The 22,802-nt window shown below is 36.4% G+C and overlaps 1 protein-coding gene across 7 annotated transcripts in view; it reads left to right on the forward strand.

The window, feature by feature from the left end:
• LOC127877394 (transient receptor potential cation channel subfamily M member 3-like) overlaps positions 1-22,802 on the forward strand; it is a 279,970-nt gene that overhangs the window by 187,146 nt on the left and 70,022 nt on the right. For all 7 annotated transcript variants that reach the window (XM_052423217.1, XM_052423218.1, XM_052423216.1 and 4 more), the window contains 8 exons: positions 729-853; positions 8,013-8,184; positions 9,023-9,206; positions 11,379-11,502; positions 16,553-16,622; positions 18,249-18,349; positions 19,711-19,845; positions 22,438-22,488. In XM_052423217.1, coding sequence (XP_052279177.1) covers positions 729-853; positions 8,013-8,184; positions 9,023-9,206; positions 11,379-11,502; positions 16,553-16,622; positions 18,249-18,349; positions 19,711-19,845; positions 22,438-22,488 — 962 coding nt within the window. The remainder of the gene's footprint in view (positions 1-728; positions 854-8,012; positions 8,185-9,022; positions 9,207-11,378; positions 11,503-16,552; positions 16,623-18,248; positions 18,350-19,710; positions 19,846-22,437; positions 22,489-22,802) is intronic.

Here is a 22,802-nt window from a genome sequence, read left to right on the forward strand (position 1 = left end):
TAAATGCTTTATATCGATAAATTTAAACATTGGATCGTAAAAGCTCCAGTAAAAAATCAAGAATAAAATTAAAAAAAGGAAAAGAACATTGCCCGGACCAGGTTTCGAACCAGTGACCCCTGGAGTCCTGCCAGAGTCCTGAAGTAAAAACGCTTTAGCCTATTGAGCTATTCCGCCGAGTACACATGCTGAACGTATTTTATACCTTATATAAGCAATCTTCGTAGTTTCACAAAATTTAACGACAAAACCAGAACTCTCCAAATTATTCAATCGTTTCGCGTTGCAACGCTTTATAATTTTTAGGTTTTAAAATCGTCAAAAGATGCATATAATGGCTCTAATAGACCATGGTAAATGTTCAGTATTACTGTTTCCTCACAAATATCATAACTAAACCGAAAATTTGCGAATCTGAAACAACTTTTTTCAATTTTGTCAATTTACCAAAGCGTGAAAAGATCCCTTTAAGGCAAGTCACCATTTGGTTTAATGCAGGTGCTAGTTCCATGGTACATTTTTCAGGTGTTACATGGGTTGCTCCATGTTATATTTGCAGGTGTCACATGGCTAGTTCCATGTTAAATTTACAGGTGTTATAATGGTAGTCCGATGTTGTATTTGCAGGTGTTACACAGCTTGTTCCATGTTATATTTGCAGGTTTACATGGATAGTTCCATTTTATATATGCAGATGTTAGATTACTAGTTTAATATTATATTTGCAGGTGTTACACGGCATGTGGGAGACGCCATCAGTGACAGGTCGCTGAAGGCAAAGAACAAGATTATTGCCATCGGCATTGCACCCTGGGGCATTGTTGAAAACAAGGAGGAGCTTATAGGCAAAGATGTAAGTATGCTCTGGGATCCTGCAAATCACAGGATACTTTAAGGAATGCAACACTTCAAATTGCAGTATACTGAAAACTATGAATACTATTCAACACTGCAAATAATACATAGCTGCAAATGTATTGATATTAACAAATGTTTCTGTATAAGTTAATCTTGTGATAATGCATTAACATGAACTGCTGATCATGTTATACAGTAAATCATGCTTTACTGTGTGTCAAGTGATACTGCAGATATTAACATTCTGCATATAATGCAATATGGCATTTCATTTGATACTGCAAATCAAATGCAGATCACAGAATACTGCAGATCACTTCAAATCATCTAATTTGACAAAATGTTTTATATTTGGAATCACATCCATACTGTAGGTCACAGAGTACTACAAATAATGCAGGGCTGCAAATAAAGTTATACTGAATTATAATCTTTTACCACAACTTTTGTAATAATGCATGCAGCATGCAGTGCTGCAAATTGTGTGATTCGGCAAATCATCTGTTAATGCAAATCATGCCATACTGATAATCATGTCATACAACAAATCATTCAATTCTAATAAACACTAGATTCTTTATTTTGTTAATAAGAATAACTTTTGTTCCTGTTATAATAAGTACCACGTAATGAAACTTAGTTTGATTGCTGCTAGCTGTCTATAGCAAATATCTGTGATGTATTGGCCTCAGACACATGTCCCAGGCATGATGAATATTCAATGAGATGGACACCTGGATAGTGTAATAACTTTGTTCCTGGTTTCACGGTGTGGTCAACAAAACTAGTTTATCAGACCGTTTTGTGTTTGAAGCCTTTGATAATTATTTTTAAAAGAGTATGTTTTATTGCGTGAAGTTACCAATTGTAAACTGTCTTTTGATTTGAATACCAAAGGGGACACACTGTGGTGGCAGGCAGGTGGAACTTACTTTGTCCAGAGTATACTTTTTTCCTCCATTGATAAATATTCTAACAACTTGGCAACAAGGACAAACATCAGTAGGAAGAAAGTTGCACCCCAGAACCTGAGGGTTTTGGTCCAACTGCAGAATTCTCTGTCAAAGGTCAAATATTAGAAAAATGTCCATGCACTTTGTTTAGGAAAAACTTTATCCAGCATTTCTCTCATTTCAAATAAGTTGCTTTTAATTGCATCCGTCTGTTGATACAAACTTCACCTAAAATGTCATGTTTCATATAACATCAATTATGCTTTCTGACAATCTTTGATACTTGCATGAATGTCTATGAGCACTTATCAACACAGCATCATCTTTGACCTCATTTTGACCTTGGCATTGACCTACTTTTGTTTTTAAGGTAAACATTTTAGATTAACCCAAAGTGATGTGTTTCGTTTCACATCAGTACAGCCTGCTATGAAGCTTGATAAATGAATGGATGTTATCTATGAGCAAGCTGAACTCATTCACATCACCTGACATCAACGTGACCTTGACATTGAACTATTTTTGGCCTTGACACATTCAGACTCGGAAGGTCAAAATTCTTGGTTAACCCATATTGACAATTTGCTTAATTTTAATACTTCTGACCAAAAGCTTTGATACTTCCTTTCAATAGTTAACACTTTCAAATCCTCTGACCTATTTGTACCTTAAACATTGACCTACTTTTGGACTTTAACTTATTCAAATTGGCCAATCAATCATTACTAACAAGGCTTCCTTCTTGGAATCTTTATTGAAAAAAGCATACTGCATCTCTACATATTTTCCTACATTGTACTTAATTGAATGCTATTTCTTACATTAAATCAGATTTTCATATGTTGATAAAAACCTTCTAAACTATATAGAAATTTATTCTTAAAGACATCTGGGGCATTGATTATTGGTTTTAACCTTGCTTTATGAATCCAGAAAACGAATTGGATTTGTCTGTTTTGTTTCCATGGTTCACTCATTACTACTTGTCGGAAGAGATACATTTTGTGGACATTTGTTTGGCACTTGCATTGATACGCAGCCAGATAATTTCAAGCAATCAAGCAAAACATGGGAAATTTTGTGCCTTTATGATGCCAAAGTTTTTTTGGTTTTATAGATGTGTTCTGTTGAAAAGATTAACACATTTTCTATACTTAGGCAATTTTCTAATCACCAACTGTTTATATCAGAGCAGCATTTTGACCGAACTAAGGGAACATAATTAAGAAACAAAACATCTTCGAGTCAGCTTTGTTTTGCTATTTTTAGAACAGCATCATTACTGATAGCTTGCTGCAAAATTGAATGTTTAATTCTTAAACATTAAGTGTCTATTATATGGAAAGAGTGCAATGAAGCCACATTTTTCCTATCTGGGAGTTATACTCCAAATTTGGCACAATAAACATCTTAAGATTCTTAAACAACTATGTAAATTTAAGAACCCCGATGGCTTGAACTGGCCGGGACCGACAACAAAAGATCGAGCCATCCGGAATTCAAGCCAACCAATTTCTAATATACTGATGTTTACTTACATGAATCTGCAATAGATTGTTATCTCTGGTTGAAGAGTATTCATACTGCCTAAACTAAATACGACTTTCTGCTTTTGAATTAATAAGAACCAAATATATACATAATATTTGTGAGTAATCAATATTTTAAAACAGTTACTCTTTCAATGCTCAGTCAGTTGAAAAACAGGCAGCTGGTTTTCCATTAATGGAAATTATTAAAGCTTTTGATTACAAAGTGAGGCACAAATCTGCCTAATAATTATAAAACTTGCTTAAAACATTGTTTCTAATAATAAATCTTCTGTCTTTTGAAAACCATCGCTGCCAAAGGTAGGGGTAGTTTCCACTTAACCCATTTATGCCTAGCGTCTAGAAAAAAGGCCTTGGCAAACAGCATAGATCCAGATGAGATGCCGCATGATGCGGTGTCTCATCAGGGTCTGCGCTGTTTGCTTAAAGGAATTTCTGTAAGAAAATATTCTAAATATAGAAATGAATATACTAGACATCCCTAATTTTGATCCAATTAAAAAGGATGGGAGAGTCCACTACGCATACCGTATTTTACCATGTATAACGCGCTACCATGTATAACGCGCATGCGATTTTTTAAAGCCAAAATGGAGAAAAAAAAGAATTCAAGACCAAAAACCTGAAAATTTGGCCGAAAATGGCCGCCATTCTTATATTGCGCTATCATTTAATCTGAGTTTTTCGGGCGCTTAATTTTTTGTTTTAAAGTAGGGAGCGTTTATACGATCAGAAGCATGGGTTGCATAGCACTATATTTTCGACAATTTTTAAGATTACTCTCTCGAAAACACCGTTATGTCCTTATTGCCGCTGCGCATGTTTTTTCAAGACCCCTGCGCGTTAAATTCGAACCACTATTACCTATTCCTCACATTTGAACAGTGTAACATGTTCATTACCTGCCGCTCACAACATAGTATGACATCTTCTTCTGCAGACCCGCAACATCTCAATGTCCAATTTTACGCAAATCGTCCGTGGATCCCATTTTATTTTTCATCGACTTAAATATTTCCCCATTAAGAGATGCTCCCCAATAAATCCAGTTTGACCCGGTATTTCGCTCCTTCACTGCGTCTAGTTGATAAGTATTTATAGTAAGACAAACAATACACCCGAACGCTCAATTCCATACAGTTGGCGTTATTGGCGTAAAGCCATTTGACAAATATTATTTGTTTGTCCCTATTGAAAGAAAATAAAACAAGTCTATATCTCTATTGTTGGTTTGTAACCTACGTAGTATACTCGCACAGTAGCATATTTATGCAGAGATCGGAAAATCATTGATAAATGTATTCGTCGTTTCAATGCTCAGGGCCTAGTAATTTCGGCAAATCGGAACTCAACTTACGTAAAACACTTGCTCAATTAACCGTTGCACTCCACCTCCGTTCTCTGCAAAAGGTTCGAAGGCGGAGCTTTGCACGTGCTATTATTTAATTGGACGATTGCCATTGAGGAACAAACACACGATTGGTTCGGCATGTTGATTGCTAGACAAAGGAAGCCAATTTTGTCGGCGAGAAACTTGTCGCTTTAATGCTTCAGACAGGAATCGGCTTTCCTTTGATGACGTCAAACTGTCAATTCACATAGAGTGCAAATTTTCGGAAATGCTAACATTAAACTTTGGATTAAATTATCAAAATAAAGCAAAAGCGAGGTTGAGAAATATTATTGAAATAATTAGCCTCAGTTCAAATAAAACGTTTTGCGTTGTAAATCAACGAGTTTTCATGACAACAAAAACTTTAACAATCAATACCGCGACGCACAGGGATCGGTATACCTCGATTTTTTTTTAATGAACAATCAATGAAAAAGTGTGAAAGCACCAACAAAGACATTTTTTTCATCTTTTAATTTTTGTCAAAACTATTACTACCCCGTTCATTCCTTACCTTTCCCGCTATTTGTTGTATCGACAACGGCCCCTTCAGTCTATAACATTATAGGGTGTAGTTTTTTTGCAATAACAAAAATGGCGGCAATTGTGAAGATTAACGATTACGAAATGGATTTTTTTGCAATTTAGCAACCAGGAAAGCGTTGTGTCAATGTATTACGCGCACTGAATTTTTATTTTGAAATTTGAAGGTAAAAAACTGCGCGCTATGCATGGTAAAATACGGTATATGGGTTACATGTCTATCTTGAAATCTTTTGAACTCCACCTGCTTAATAGTTTGGGTCTCAGGTGAGAAAGTTGCGACTCACTTGTTTTAAAAAGTATTTAATCATTGATGTTAAAATGTTTTACAAATAAATGTAAAACACTGTAAAATCTGTTTATTAAATGATAAACACAATAAAGTATTGTTCTATCAAATAAAAGAAAAACTTTATTAAATGCAACATAAATATATTTAACAAAGTCTACTTTTATAAAGAAAGATTACAAAGATTATTAAGATGACTGGAATTAGTTTGAATGGTAATGTGATTGAAAAAAATGTATTCATGCTTTAAAGCAGGGTTCCCAGCCAACCAGGAAATCAGGGAAAACCTGGAAAAAGACTTTCACTTTTTCCAGTCAGGGAAAAGTCAGGGAATTTGGGAAAAGTTTCTGAAATCAGGGAAAAATCAGTGAATTTTGTTTGGTCAGACTTTCCGGACTTGTGTCGAAAAGTCCATACAATTAAAACAGCAAATTGATTCTTCTGCATGGCTAAGGTGGCTTTATAGTAGTGCTGCAGTGAATTCCAAATTTCAATCGGATCCGAATTCGAATCCAAAGGCTCGGATATTGAATATCGGTTTGAATCCTAATTTGAAAGTAAAAATACGCAAAATAAATTATAAATTATAATTTATATTGCTATAAACCAAAATTATGTTTTGAACCACCAGAACTTATATATTTCTTATGAAAAAAGTAATTAAGTATTATTGTTATAAACCTTACAGCTACTAATATTTATACTACTTTAGCAGCATAAGAAGATGCAGCTGCAGCCGCAACAGCAGTAGTGGAAGCAGAAATAACGACATCAAAAACAAATACTAAGACTGAAAATATTGAAAGTTGTTATTTTTGTACGCTCTAATATTGAACCTTACTTTTGTGGCTACACTACACAATATGGTTATTGTCAAAAAAGGAAGCTGAATATACAAGGGGCTGAGTGCTTAAAGTATATTTTAAAGATTTAAACTTTTGCACCAAAACTAAGCATACAACTTCAAAATGGCGTCCAAATAGTTGAAAGTTTAGATTCTCATATAAGGCCAAGTTTTTCCTGGTTTCTGCCTTTTTTCTCGTATAAGGCGTGTTTCGATTTTTATTGGCGAGACTCAACTTGTATTGGGCAAACGAATTTAACACATTCTTGTCTAATATTATAAAGTTAATTAATGTCTAATATTAAACACAATTATGTCAGTCAGATATTATATGAATAACGCTGTATTTTAACAAGCAATTAACGCATCACACGCAATCTGCATTAAGTATCAATAAAATACTGTGTCATTAGTATGCCGATACAAAACCGGAAATGCTTCCACACCGAGGATTTTAAATTGTTTAGTGCATCACAAATTTTATTCTGCGCCATTTTGCACCATCGCAAACGAAAGAAGACTGTTTATCACCATGCTTTTGTCGGAAAAGTAGCGTCAATTGTGACAAACTACGTACCAGTCAGCCTTTCAAACAGAAAGAAACAATTTAACGAAAGTATTAGGGTGAAAGAAACAATTTACAGCAAAGGAAAGGTTAAACTCAAATAAGATCCTGATTCGAAACCGATTTTACCAATCACAGTTAGATCCGCGAATCCTCGTTTGGATCTGCGAGTCTCGGATATTTCGGATAACGTTGCAGCCCTACTTTGTAGTATACAAGTAGCTTAGTGTACTAATAGTAAATACCTACTTCTTTCTCTCTGTATATAAATATATTACATGTTATTGTCTGCAACTGATATTCATTGAGGGTGTCTCAAACTAGAAATAGGTCGAACTGATGATCCTGAAATTTTTATTTTCCATCAGGGAAAAATCAGGGAATTTTGTTCATGCAAAATGCTGGGAACCCTGTATAGAATGAAAACTAGAATTATATAAATGACAAGGAATATGTTACATGTATTGTACATGTACTGACTGGTAATCGAGCTTTCACAGAAAAAGTGTGATTAGGTCACTAACAGCCATGCATAAAATACTGCTTGCACTCCATCTGTCAGTCAGTCTGTCTGTCACATTTTTCTGGATCCTGCGATAACTTTAAAAGTTCTTAATATTTTTTCATGAAACTTGGAACATGAATAGATATCAATATGGACATTATGCATGTCATTTCATTTTGTTCCTACCTCAAAAATTCTGGTTGCTATGCCAACAAATAGACCAGAAATACTGCTGAAATGGTGGTTTTCTGGATCCTGCGATAACTTTTAAAGTTTTTATTTTTTTTTCATGAAACTTGAAACATGGATAGATGGCAATATGGACATTATGCATGTCATTTCATTTTGTTCCTACGTCAAAAATTCTGGTTGCTATGGCAACAATTTATTTTTTTTATTATGAAAATGGTGGAATTTCTGACAATGGTGGAGCCGGTAGGGGGCTTATATTGCTTGACAATAGTCTTGTTTTATATGTATTCTTGTTGCTAATGCTTCTCTGGATATTTCAGGTGATTGTACCGTATCACTGCGTATCCTCGCCTCGAACCAACTATTCCGTCCTCAACAACAATCATTCATACTTTCTGCTAGTTGACAATGGAACGGTGGGCAAGTATGGTGGAGAAGTTATCTTCAGAAAACGTCTGGAGAAATACATTGCCCATCAGAAAATCACTTTCAGTAAGAATTCCCAATTGTTTTTATCAATTAATGTTCATTATATTCATAATCCGTCCGTCTGTCCGTCACACTTCGGGTTTAGGTTTCGAAAAATGCTTATAACTATATTTCGCTTCAGATAGCAATTTCATATTTGGCATGCATGTTACAAGGTCTTTCCAGACTCGCACAAATTTTGACCCCTGTGACCTTGATGTTGAACTTGTGGTCTGCGTTTATGTTTCGAAATCTGTGTTTAGGTTTCGAAAAATGCTCATAACTTCTCTGCCCCTATAGATATAACCTTCATATTTGGTATGTATGTGTATATGGACAAGGCTTTTCCATACGCACACAAATTTTGACCCCTGAGACCTTGACCTTGAACTTAGGGTCCCCGTTTAGGTTGTGAAATCTGCGTTTAGTTTTCAAAAGATGCTCATAACTTCTATCAAAGCATTTATAGGGAGCATATGTCATACTATGGTGACAGCTCTTGTTTTGTATATTGATTTTGATAGGTTTGGTTCATGATGTGTTACTTCTTCTTATCAATAACATTTCATAGAGATTACAAGTTAAAAATTGTATGCTTAGCAAACTTCAATCAAACCCTAGACCATTGGCTTATTATTATATAGTTCACTTTGTCATACAGATCAGTAATCTTATCTTTATCCAACAGAGCTACTCTTCTACTTAAGCAAATCAATGTACCGTCTTTTTTTTCATGCGATAAATACTTATATACACTACGAAATACTAAATGAAATAAAAAAACAATTCTGTTCAAATAAATCAATGTTATTTCTGTTGCAGCAAATTTTGTTCAAATAAACCTTTGTCATTGCTATTGCAGCCAATGGTGTTCGAGGGCGGGGTGTACCAGTGATCTGTGTGGTACTTGAGGGAGGGGCCAACACGATACGCTCAGTCCTGGAGTATGTGACTGACACGCCCCCTGTCCCTGTTGTGGTCTGTGATGGCAGTGGTCGGGCAGCTGACCTGCTGGCCTTTACACACAAATACAGCCTTGATGACGGGTACGTAGCAAGACCTTTCTTTCAAGGTTCAAGTTTTTAGGGCTTCATCTCCAACCCTTAGATAATGATGAGCAACAAACAGCTTAAATCTGAACAGACTGCGAGTTACTTGCAGGCTGTTCTGGTTTTATGCTGTTTGCACATAGCCATTTTCACTTTGCCTCTGAATGGGTAAGGTTTAATGGCTCATATTTCCAATTGCATTTAGTTTATTTTCATCCCAAATTTAGTCTTTAAATACTCATTGATGGTTTTACATTGAGAAGTTTGGAAATTAAAGATTTTAATGGTGGAAATAAATGCTAATGCAGTTGCAATAACCATTTTACTGATTTGTTTATGTGCAGAGTTTTCCATTTATTTTTTATCTCAAATGAAACTCACTAAAATGTTCAATAGATGGCAGACAAGATTACCACTGTTATATAATCCAGTGAGCAATACCAATAAATATCTCTATTCTGAGTGCAGGATGCTAACATTATCATTTTTTATTGGAAGAATATTCTTCTTCATGTGTCTGGTGTGCTGCTAATAAACAACAATTACTCTGATGTCACACTTTTCATGGCTAAGTATAAATCAATCAGATCTGAACATTTTTGATTTTGACTGAATAATGACAATTTTTCTATACTGAAGCATTCTCTGGGAAAACTGGACTTAATGCATTTGTGGGAAGTGTCATCCCAGAATAGCCTGCGCAGTTTGTACAGGCTAATAAGCAGGGATCATATTTTTTCGGTTTTGTCGGTCCTAGACCGATTGGGGTCATGAAAGACCGATTGAAAATCCCAAACAGTCGGTCCGATTCTGTTTGCTAAAATTCCCATGTCATGATATCGATTACACAGTGTACATGCTAACACACCCTTATGACATTTTTATCTCGATTAAGTGTGATAAACCATTCGCTGCAGTCTCTAAACCGGTCAGGACCAGTTTATTGCACGTCAGACCACGAATAAAAAATTTGTGAACAGCGGATTAAAGACGCATCCGAAAAGACGCGTCTGAAAGCACGCGCTGTAACTATACAAAACATGCCGATACATTTTCCACCAGCGTAATAATCCGGTTATATAATTATGAATGAAAGTTGCGGATCTGATTGACAGAACAGCTGAAAGTTATTTTTATGGGCGGAACTTCACATAAAATAGTACACAAGACAATAATATACATTGTATAAATCTTTAGTAAAACCGTGCTAGAATCGAAATAATTCGTGCACTTTATACTTTGTTGTTGAATAACTCACGACAATTAGATGTGTGGTTTCAAATGTTTCGCTTTCGTGATTAAATCCCTACGCATCTTAACTATCCGCAGTGGGTTATTTGACAACAAACTATAATGTACACAAATTATTTCTTAATTATTTGGTGTGTTATTGTCAGAAGCCAACCTACGCACAGACATTTGTTTGGTTAGTGCATGTTTGTAAGCTATTATCGAGTCGACAACAATTTAAAACATCGTTATAGACTTATGAAAAAGTCTGATAAAACAGCACACGAAACAACAATGAAAAAGCAAATGATAAAACCAGTTGAGAAAACTCGTTCCATTTAAATAAAATGCCTAAGGGAATTTTAGTTGTACATTTATTATACCACCTTCATGAATGGCAAAATCAATGGTATATATTTTAAGGTAATTTGTCATGATTTCGGACATAAATTTTCAGATACTTTTTCCCCATTTATATCCGGACCGATTGATGTTGTGGGAAAATATGATCCCTGCTAATTAGATATGATACTTTCCGCTTTATGATATTACATTTTTTAAGTGAGTCTCTTCAAAGCAAAAAATCCGGATAAGGCAGACAGTGTTGTACCTGATTCACTTGTGCAGAACATTGTTTATGTAACCATTATTTAACATCATGTAGTAATCAGTTAACAACTGAACATTTAAGGTAAGGGTAGTGTATGTGGTTTCCATCTGGCAAAGAAATTCTCAAGATATTTTTATAAGACACACATTACTAGTTCTACCCAGAAAAAGACTCAAGAATTTCACTATAAAATAAGATTTGCCATGGTTTACAATCAATCTGAAATTAATAGATTTAAATTCAACAATTAACTAGTGTTGTTATTTATCACGCTAAACAAGTTCGTTACTTAAATAAATAAAACATTTAATGTTGTGTTTTCTGTCCAGCACGATGCCGGAGAGCCTGCGCGACCAGCTGATCCTCACGCTACAGAAGACGTTCCAGTACGGCCCCGACCAGGCTGAGAAACTCTTCATTGAGCTCATGCTGTGTGTGAAGAAGAAGGAACTGGTACGTGTGCACCTGGGGTATCTTGTGGCTTATGTGTAAACCTGGCATATTGTGGCTTATGTTTGCACCTGGCCTATCTTGTGGCTTATGTGTGCACCTGGCCTAACTTGTGGCTTATGTGTGCACCTGGCCTATCTTGTGGCTTATGTGTGCACCTGGCCTATCTTGTGGCTTATGTGTGCACCTGGCCTATCTTGTGGCTTATGTGTGCACCTGGCCTATCTTGTGGCTTATGTGTGCACCTGGCCTATCTTGTGGCTTATGTGTGCACCTGGCCTATCTTGTGGCTTATGTGTGCACCTGGCCTATCTTGTGGCTTATGTGTGCACCTGGCGTATCTTGTGGCTTATGTGTGCACCTGGCGTATCTTGTGGCTTATGTGTGCACCTGGCCTATCTTGTGGCTTATGTGTGCACCTGGCGTATCTTGTGGCTTATGTGTGCACCTGGCCTATCTTGTGGCTTATGTGTGCACCTGGCCTATCTTGTGGCTTATGTGTGCACCTGGCCTATCTTGTGGCTTATGTGTGCACCTGGCGTATCTTGTGGCTTATGTGTGCACCTGGCGTATCTTGTGGCTTATGTGTGCACCTGGCCTATCTTGTGGCTTATGTGTGCACCTGGCGTATCTTGTGGCTTATGTGTGCACCTGGCCTATCTTGTGGCTTATGTGTGCACCTGGCGTATCTTGTGGCTTATGTGTGCACCTGGCCTATCTTGTGGCTTATTTGTGCACCTGGCATATCTTGTGGCTTATGTATGCAACTGGCATATCTTGTGGCTTATGTATGCAACTGGCATATCTTGTGGCTTATGTATGCAACTGGCATATCTTGTGGCTTATGTGTGCACCTGGCGTATCTTGTGGCTTATGTGTGCACCTGGTGTATCTTGTGGCTTTGTGTGCACCTGGCCTATCTTGTGGCTTATGTGTGCAACTGGCATATCTTGTGGCTTATGTGTGCAACTGGCATATCTTGTGGCTTATGTGTGCACCTGGCCTATCTTGTGGCTTATTTGTGCACCTAGCAATCTTGTGGCTTATGTGTTGCACCTGGCCTATCTTGTGGCTTATGTGTGCACCTGGCCTATCTTGTGGCTTATGTGTGCACCTGGCCTATCTTGTGGCTTATGTGTGCACCTGGCCTATCTTGTGGCTTATGTGTGCACCTGGGGTATCTTGTGGCTTATGTGTTGCACCTGGCCTATCTTGTGGCTTATGTGTGCACCTGGCGTATCTTGTGGCTTATGTGTGCACCTGGCGTATCTTGTGACTTATATGTGCACCTGGCCTATCTTGTGGCTTATGTGTGCACCTGGCGTATCTTGTGGCTTATGTGTGCACCTGGCGTATCTTGTGGCTTTGTGTGCACCTGGCGTATCTTGTGGCTTATTTGTGCACCTGGCCTATCTTGTGGCTTATGTGTGCACCTGGCGTATCTTGTGGCTTATGTGTGCACCTGGCGTATCTTGTGGCTTATGTGTGCACCTGGCGTATCTTGTGGCTTTGTGTGCACCTGGCGTATCTTGTGGCTTATGTGTGCACCTGGCCTATCTTGTGGCTTATGTGTGCACCTGGCGTATCTTGTGACTTATGTGTGCACCTGGCGTATCTTGTGGCTTATGTGTGCACCTGGCGTATCTTGTGGCTTATGTGTGCACCTGGCGTATCTTGTGACTTATATGTGCACCTGGCGTATCTTGTGGCTTATGTGTGCACCTGGCGTATTTTGTGGCTTATGTTTGCACCTGGCCTATCTTGTGGCTTATATGTGCACCTGGCGTATCTTGTGACTTATATGTGCACCTGGCGTATCTTGTTTACCGTATACGTGCGCTTATAAGACGCCCTCGCTTATAAGACGCACCCCGACTTCGGACTTTATAATGGGTGGATTTGAGACTGACCCACGTGTAAGACGCGGTCAAATTTTGCCGTATTCATCGGCCGGAAAATGGCCGAAAAATGGCAGAATGTTAAAGAAAATCATCAATTATTAAACATTGAGAATTTTTCAAACTCGCGCTGCATACAATTAGTAATTCACGCAAGTCTGAAAAATAAAACAAGCACACAACAAAGTAAATGATATTTGTTTATTTTATAATATATTAGTGGGTTTTAATTTATTTTCAAGTATTATTCATGCAATAAAAATAATTATCAAATTGACAAAATTTCTAACAACTGCGTATTAATCATTTGCCCTAACAATTGCAAACATAAAACATATTACGTTCGTAATATCAATGCACAAGCAAAATTGATCGTGTCAGTCATCTTAATTGTATTGTTTGACAGGTATTGAAATTTAATAGGCAGATATTTTGAAAGCGTTTAGTTTTATTACCTAGATTATGCAAATTTTACGCCCATTGTCTATCAACAATAGGTAACGCCTACTTTCATAAAATTAGCCAATCGCGTGATAGAGTGATAGACTCCGAAGCGCAGATCGAAATCACGTGTCAAGAAGCAAGCCATATGCGGATAATTGCATGCGGTCGCTCTTTGCTCCCGTCGTTGTTGGCCCCTAATAAATAATGTGTCATCAGTATTAGTGGTTCGTCTGAATAAACGTGTTTATTTAACAATTGACAGTTGCAAACTGGTAACTTATTTCAGAGGATACCCTAATTGCCAATTATGTCTTAATTGAAAATTAACGACGTGGAACAAAGACGATCAGGTGATACAAACTTGTCAAATAGCATTTGTAATCGGCAGCGTGTTTACTGAGAATTGATTTTGCTGTTGTTTTAAGCATGTTGGCATCGTGTTGCCGCTTACACACGTATACTATAATGGCCAATTTATATGGCATTTAACGACGTCGCGCGCAGACAATCAGGTGATAAAAACTTTTCAAGAATAATCACGGACAATATAACGTTTTACGCCCCAAAAATAACAAAATTCAAATTAAAAATAATAGACAACAAAACCAGTAACAATACATTTTATTACAAATAAATCGGTAACTGAACATAGCGTTCCGATACACGGTACGGGCCAATACAGACTTTAGAGAAAATGCAAATGGCTGCCGCGATGATTCAAAACAACTGACAAGTGTCCAACTTGGCTAGAATAAGCCCAGTAAACTCGATATTTTGATTTTTTTTGTTTATTTTCACCAGTATCTCGCTTATAAGACGAGACCCCAACTGTAACTTATTAATTTAAGTCTCAAAAATGCGTCTTATAAGCGCACGTATACGGTATGTGTGCACCTGGCGTATCTTGTGGCTTATATGTGCACCTGGCCTATCTTGTGGCTTATGTGTGCACCTGGCGTATCTTGTGGCTTTTGTGTGCACCTGGCCTATCTTGTGGCTTATGTGTGCACCTGGCGTATCTTGTGGCTTATGTGTGCACCTGGCGTATCTTGTGGCTTTGTGTGCACCTGGCGTATCTTGTGGCTTATGTGTGCACCTGGCGTATCTTGTGGCTTATGTATGCAACTGGCATATCTTGTGGCTTATGTGTGCACCTGGCGTATCTTGTGGCTTATGTGTGCACCTGGCGTATCTTGTGGCTTATGTGTGCACCTGGTGTATCTTGTGGCTTATGTGTGCACCTGGCGTATCTTGTGGCTTATTTGGGAGTCTTAATCTAGGAAAACTGGGTTTAATGCATTTGTGTAAAGTGTCATCCCAGATTGGTGTGTGCAGTCCGCACAGGCTAATCAGGGACTGCGTAAAGTGTCATCGCAGATTGATGTGTGCAGTTCACACAGGCTAATCAGGGACTGTGTAAAGTGTCATCCCAGATTGGTGTGTGCAGTCCGCACAGGCTAATCAGGGACTGTGTAAAGTGTCATCCCAGATTGGTGTGTGCAGTCTGCACAGGCTAATCAGGGATGACACTTTCCGCTCAAACTGGATTATTGTTTATAAGATATTTCTTTTTAAAAGCGGAAAGTGTTGTCCCTGATTAGCTTGTGTCTCCCATTAATGAAAATGAGTGGAAACACAGAATATTTATATGCCTCAATCTTTACTTTCCATTTCACTTCCTCATGCCTGACACTAAACCAGATTGATTCTACCCTCCTCTGCAAGAACTCTTACATGTGTGTTAGTAAGGGTTCTTTATTTGTCAAAGCTGCTTAAAATACACAAGTCTTCATTTTTTCAAGTACATGTATGGGCTGTTTGGTTTATCATGACCCTCTTGTTTTATTTGTAGTATGATTATTGAGCCTGATTTAGCCATTAGGATTGGTTATAATAAACTTTATATTGTGTTAAAGTGTTAAAGAGAACACACATTTTCAACCAGTAATTGTGGAATGAAAAATATTACACTACAATAAGTTTATATTTATGAAGCTGATGTTATTACCAATATTCTTCTAAGTGTTACATTGAAAAGTCTAAGCAAATCCTTGCTTATCAATAAAAGATCACTGCTTAAATCTGTAATGATAATGTTTTCTTAAATTCATGGCATGTATTTTTCATGTGCCAGTTAATACTGCTTCTTAACAAATAGGCACTGGTGAATTAAAATCGATCATACCTACATTGTGAAGTTGTATTATGTATAGGAATAAAAAAAATATTCTTTTGATGATTTTTCCCATTATTGTTAGTTGATTAAAAAAAAAAAAGCCTCATGTCTTTCTTAAACACAAGACTGAATCATTTTACCACTAAATCTGTCGTTTTTGAAAGGACTTCCCTTAACCTTTTCCCACTCAGCAAAGTGAAAATTGCTATGTGCAAACAGCATAAAGCCAGAACAGCCTTCACATAACTTGCAGTCTGTTCAGGTTTTATGCTGTTTGAATCTCATCAGTATCTAAAGTTTGGAGATGAAGCATTAAAAACTTGAATCTAGTAAGAAAGGTCTTAAATTGAATATAACTTTGGTAGGGACTACACATTCGTAAAAATACGTATCTAAGTGGTAAAAGGTTATACCGAAAAATTCCAGATGAGTGGAAAGTTTCGTTCTTGTGCAGATTCTCTGGCATATCTGGGATGACACTGTACACACATGCACTAAGCCCAGTTTTTACAGAATGGTTCTTATATGTTTTCAGATCACGGTGTTCCGCATGGGGGAGGGGGCACAGGACATTGACTTGGCTATACTGACAGCGCTCTTGAAAGGTGGGAAATCATGATGCATGCTTTGGTTTTAGTATTTTAGATTATTGTTTTAGTATGATATATAATTATATATTTGTTAGGTTGGAAATTCTGTATTGTAGTAAGGTTTGGAAGTTTTCTGAACAAGATTTTACAGAGAAAATTGGGCGGGCAAAATATTTAAAACCATACAATAGTGATTTCAATACATATCATAAAGGTCATTGAAACAATCAAAATGTTATCCTACCACAACCCATATTTGACACAAAAAAAATCAAGATTGCCTTAAGATGTCATATCATTTTAATACCCCACTAGAGAATGACCCTGATTTCATTTGCTTTATATCATTACTCGCCCATTACACCATGCACTGCAACCCTAATTTAGTATTGTATTAGCCTCACTCTAGGAAAACCAGGTTTAATTTGTGTTAACACTTAACCACTTAGATACGTATTTTGACGCAGTCCATATTTTAGTCCAATAGAAAGATGATTTTAATTAAATACATTTCTTACTAAAATCAAGTTTTAAATGCTTCATTTCCAACCCTTAGAAACTGATGATCAGCAAACAGCATAAAACCTGAACAGACTGCATGTTACTGGTTTCACTTTGCTTCAAATGGGGAAAATGTTTAAGTATCCTCCCAGACTAGGACTGTACAGGCTTATCCATGACTTCAGTGTCTGCTTTTACGGAATTTTTTGTTTAAAGAAAGTCTTTTCTAAACAAAAAACCAAGGTGGAAAGTGTCCTTCCTGATTAGCCGACTTCACAGGCTAATCTGGGACAATACCTTACAAACATGCATTAAGCCCAGTAATCCCAGAATGCGGCTTGTATAAGTACTGACATCCTTGAGGACGACAGGAGGTTAAGTCAACACTAGAAAACACTGTTGACAGAGGCTTAAGCTGACATGGACAGTTTCTGATGAGGTTTAACATAATGCACTTTCACCTTTAAGGAAGTCAATATTTTGTATATACCAAAGGAGTAATGTATAATTAAATAACAAAAAAACACTGTAACATAATATCGCCCCATTGGTGCAAAAAGGTCACCATGTGCTTTCTAATAAATAAATGTCACATGGTACCTTTTTGCACCAATGGGACGAATTATAATGTAAATATGACTGCAGTTCTTTTAGCATATTTTAATCCATATTGTTAAATCAATACGTGAAAATTAAATGAAAATGAAAAACAATTATTTTCAATGATAAATATTAATAAGATAAATTTAAGACATTTCCCAAATTGAGGTGTCAGAATTTAAACAACATGATGACATGGAACGCATTAAAAACTTCACAAATATTGTGTGATGCAGATTTTGCACACATCTTTCTGACACAGACTTATTAGATTATCGCCTTACTCCTTACATAGGTTATCGGATGATGTTGCATTGTGGGATACATTGCAATGAGACAAATCAAAAAAGTGTGTGGTGAATTTTTACATGTTGAGGAACAATCAATATGTATGTAGCACATAGTTACTACACATGTATCCTTTCAAATACCCCCAAAAGAAGAATGAACAATGATAATGTTTTATCATTAACTTTTTATTGTCATCCACTTACACCTTGTTACACTGAGCCCACTATTTTCCTCCCAATTTCCTTGCAGGTACTAACGCGAGCGCACCAGACCAGCTAAGCCTGGCTCTCACCTGGGACCGTGTGGACATAGCGCGCAGTCACATCTTCGTATACGGGCAGGAATGGCCAGTAAGTGGATGTAATTTAGAAATGTTGTTATACTCCCACAGGCAAAGTCTGTAGGGGTTAAATTGAAGTGGGTCTGTAGTTCATTCCTCAAAAAATATATGCTTGTGGAGTGAGCTGCTCGAATGTTTCTCAAGCGAATACATTGAAACGAAAAATGTCATTACCATGAAGATATGCAATACACTTTGTTATTCTCAATGATCTACACGTTCTTGATGTATTTCCCCTTATATATATTAGCCTCGCTCTGTGAAAAGGGGGTTTAATGCATGTGCATAAAGTGTTGTCCCAGATAAGTATGTGTCATCCGCACAGGCTAATCAGGGACAACACTTTCCGCTCAAACTTGATTTTCGTCAAGAACAGTCTTCCTTTGAACACAAATTCAATAAAAGTGGAAAGTTTTGTCTCTGATAAGCATGTGTAGACTTTACAGGCTAATCTGGGACGACACTTTACGCGCAGGCATTAAAAAACCCTTTTAACAGAGGGTGGCCCATATATGACAAAGCTGTGGGGGGGGGTTTAAAGCCTATTTGTGACACATTTTGGACAAAGCTCCAGTTAACACCTGTTGGTGTTATTGATTTTTAACCAGGTTTTCCGAAGGAAAAAACTGGTTATTAGATTGGCAAATGTCTGCGGGCGGGCGGAACAAGCTTGTCCTGTTTATAATTTGTCGTTCATTGTGAGATTTTAGAATCATTTGGTACATTTGTTCACCATCATTAGAAGGTGTTTGGGGCGAAAAAATTACGTTGATTTCTCCAAGGTCACACTTTGAGTTCAAATGTCAAAAATGGCCATAAATGAGCTTGTCCGAGCCATAACTATGTCATTCATTGTGTAAAATCATTTGACACATTTGTTCACCATCATTGGACGGTGTGTTGCATGAAAGAATTACGCCAATATCTCCAAGGTCAAGGTCACCACAACTAAAAATATATGTATTTTGAAACAAACGGGGTTAATTTTAAACAATCATTTCAGTTTCCCTTTATCAGACTTTTTTTCAAATTGAAAACCTGGTTTTGTGACAATTTTGTCCCTTGTTTCTTATTGTTTAATTAATTAAATAATTTTTTGTTTTGGTTTTAGTTAGTTTTCTTTAATGTTTTAGTAAAGAAGGAACAACAATAAACACTGTGTATGTTTGACAATATTTTCTGATTGATTTCTTATTTTTGTAAACAAAAGCTTAAAAAGAAAACTATGAATCCCTGGGGATTCATATACATTGGTCACAAAAACTTTATTCTTAAAGTAATAAATTATTTAAATGTATAATAATAGTATAATGCGAATGTGAAGAATCAGATCAAATCATCCAGTATAAATAGTTAACATCATGTCTATAGCAAGGGTCACTGGAGCAAGCCATGATGGATGCCCTGATCAACGACCGTGTGGACTTTGTAAAACTGCTCCTGGAGAACGGAGTGCACATGCAGAGCTTCCTGACCATCCCTCGCTTGGAAGAACTCTACAACACTGTAAGGATATCAGATTTTCAAAGCCACAGCATGGTAGGGATAAGGATATCAGATATAAAAGTAGTTGCAACATGTTAGATGTTAGTGGCAACAACATGGTAGGGATAACAGGTATTAGTCGCGAAAACATAGGAGGGAAAGCATATATTGGTAGCAACAACATGGTAAGGTATAAGTAGTTACAACATGGTAGGGATAACATATTAGTGGCTACAACATGGTAGGGAAAATATATATAAGTAGCTACAACAATGGTAGGGATAACAGATATTGGTAGCTACAATATGGTAGGGATAACAGATATAAGTAGCTACAACATCATAGGAATAACAGATATTAGTAGCTACAGCACAGTAGGGATAACAGATCATGGTAGCTACAGCATGGTAGGGATAACAGATATTAGTAGCTACAACATGGTAGGGATAACAGATATTAATAGCTACAACACAGTAGGGAAAACAGATATTGGTAGCTACAGCATAGTAGGGATAACAGATATTGGTAGCTTCAGCATGGTAGGGATAACAGGTATTAGTAGTTATAACAAGGTAGGGATAACAGATGTTAGTAGCTACAACACTGTAGGGATATCAGATATTGGTAGCTACAATATGGTAGTGATAACATATATTAGTAGCTTCAATGGGATAACATATATTAGTAACTTCAACACAGTAGGGTTATCAGATATTGGTAGCTACAACATGGTAGCGATAACACATATTAGAAGCTTCAATAGGATAACATATATTAGTAGCTACAACTTGGTAGGGATATCAGATATTAGTGGCTACAACATGGTAGGGATAACAGATATTAGTGGCTACAACATGGTAGGGATAACAGATATTAGTGGCTACAACATGGTAGAGATAACACATGTAAGTAGCGTCAATGGGATAACATATATTAGTAGCTACAACATGGTAGGGATATCGGTTATTATTCTCTACAACATGGTAGGGATAACATATATTATTGGCTACAACATGGTAGGGATAACATATATAAGTGGCTACAGCATGGTAGGGATAAACAGATATTAGTAGTTACAACATGGTAGGGATATCAGTTATTATTCTCTACAACATGGTAGGGATAACATATATTAGTGGCTAAAGCATGGTAGGGATAACATATTAGTAGCTACAACATGGTAGGGATAACATATATTAGTGGCTACAACATGGTAGCGATAACATATATTAGTAGCTACACCCTGGTAGAGATAACATATATTAGTGGCTACAGCATGGTAGGGATAACAGATATTAGTAGCTACAACATGGTAGGGATATTAGATATTAGTAGATACAACATGGTAGGGTTAACATATATTAGTAGCTACAACATGGAAGGGATAACAGATATTAGTAGCTACAACATGGTAGGGATAACATATATGGGTAGTTATCTATGAACAATTAACTATTATTGTTGAAGGCGGTAGAAATTTAATCACATCTCAAGTATTCAACTAATTTAATATTTTAATACAATGGACAATAATTTTAGATACTAATCATTGTTGCCTTATTTATGAATCTAAAACTTACACCAATTTCCTGACCTAAGTTTTAGTTTATTTAACAGGCTTTATAAAACTTCATATTTTAAAACATAATTAATGATTGATGTTAATATTTGTTATTGTTTAATTACATATACAGCAACATGAAAAACTTGAATAGTAAGGCCTTATTACACATGTAAGTAGCGTCAATGGGATAACATATATTAGTAGCTACAACATGGTAGGGATATCGGTTATTATTCTCTACAACATGGTAGGGATAACATATATTATTGGCTACAACATGGTAGGGATAACATATATAAGTGGCTACAGCATGGTAGGGATAAACAGATATTAGTAGTTACAACATGGTAGGGATATCAGTTATTATTCTCTACAACATGGTAGGGATAACATATATTAGTGGCTAAAGCATGGTAGGGATAACATATTAGTAGCTACAACATGGTAGGGATAACATATATTAGTGGCTACAACATGGTAGCGATAACATATATTAGTAGCTACACCCTGGTAGAGATAACATATATTAGTGGCTACAGCATGGTAGGGATAACAGATATTAGTAGCTACAACATGGTAGGGATATTAGATATTAGTAGATACAACATGGTAGGGTTAACATATATTAGTAGCTACAACATGGAAGGGATAACAGATATTAGTAGCTACAACATGGTAGGGATAACATATATGGGTAGTTATCTATGAACAATTAACTATTATTGTTGAAGGCGGTAGAAATTTAATCACATCTCAAGTATTCAACTAATTTAATATTTTAATACAATGGACAATAATTTTAGATACTAATCATTGTTGCCTTATTTATGAATCTAAAACTTACACCAATTTCCTGACCTAAGTTTTAGTTTATTTAACAGGCTTTATAAAACTTCATCTTTTAAAACATAATTAATGATTGATGTTAATATTTGTTATTGTTTAATTACATATACAGCAACATGAAAAACTTGAATAGTAAGGATTGGTCAATATATTCTGATAAACTAGTTTTAAATGTGTACCTAGTATTTGGTTTCTATTTTCAGAGGCAAGGCCCATCCAACACTCTTAGATATCTGGTCAGAGATGTTAGGAAGGTTTGTTTTCTAATCTCATTATTCTTGATACCAAAGATGTCACAGTGTCTTTTGGAAGTTACAGATGAGCATCTGATTTTCCAGATTTATTGTGGCATGTCGAATGTCATAGAGGTTAAAATATAAATATTAACTGGAGATATTTCATAATAAAGGGAAGCAATTCAGTGATTGTAAAGTAATTTTCTGTTATTTCCCTTCTGCAGATTTGGTTTTAAAAATAGTATTTATGTGGAATTAAATATATTGTAAATAGTGGTTTGAATTTATGATAAATTTAATGTAATTAAACAACATTCGCAGTTACATTCTAA

This window comes from Dreissena polymorpha, chromosome 4 (assembly GCF_020536995.1).
Source record: "Dreissena polymorpha isolate Duluth1 chromosome 4, UMN_Dpol_1.0, whole genome shotgun sequence".
NCBI lineage: Eukaryota > Metazoa > Mollusca > Bivalvia > Myida > Dreissenidae > Dreissena > Dreissena polymorpha.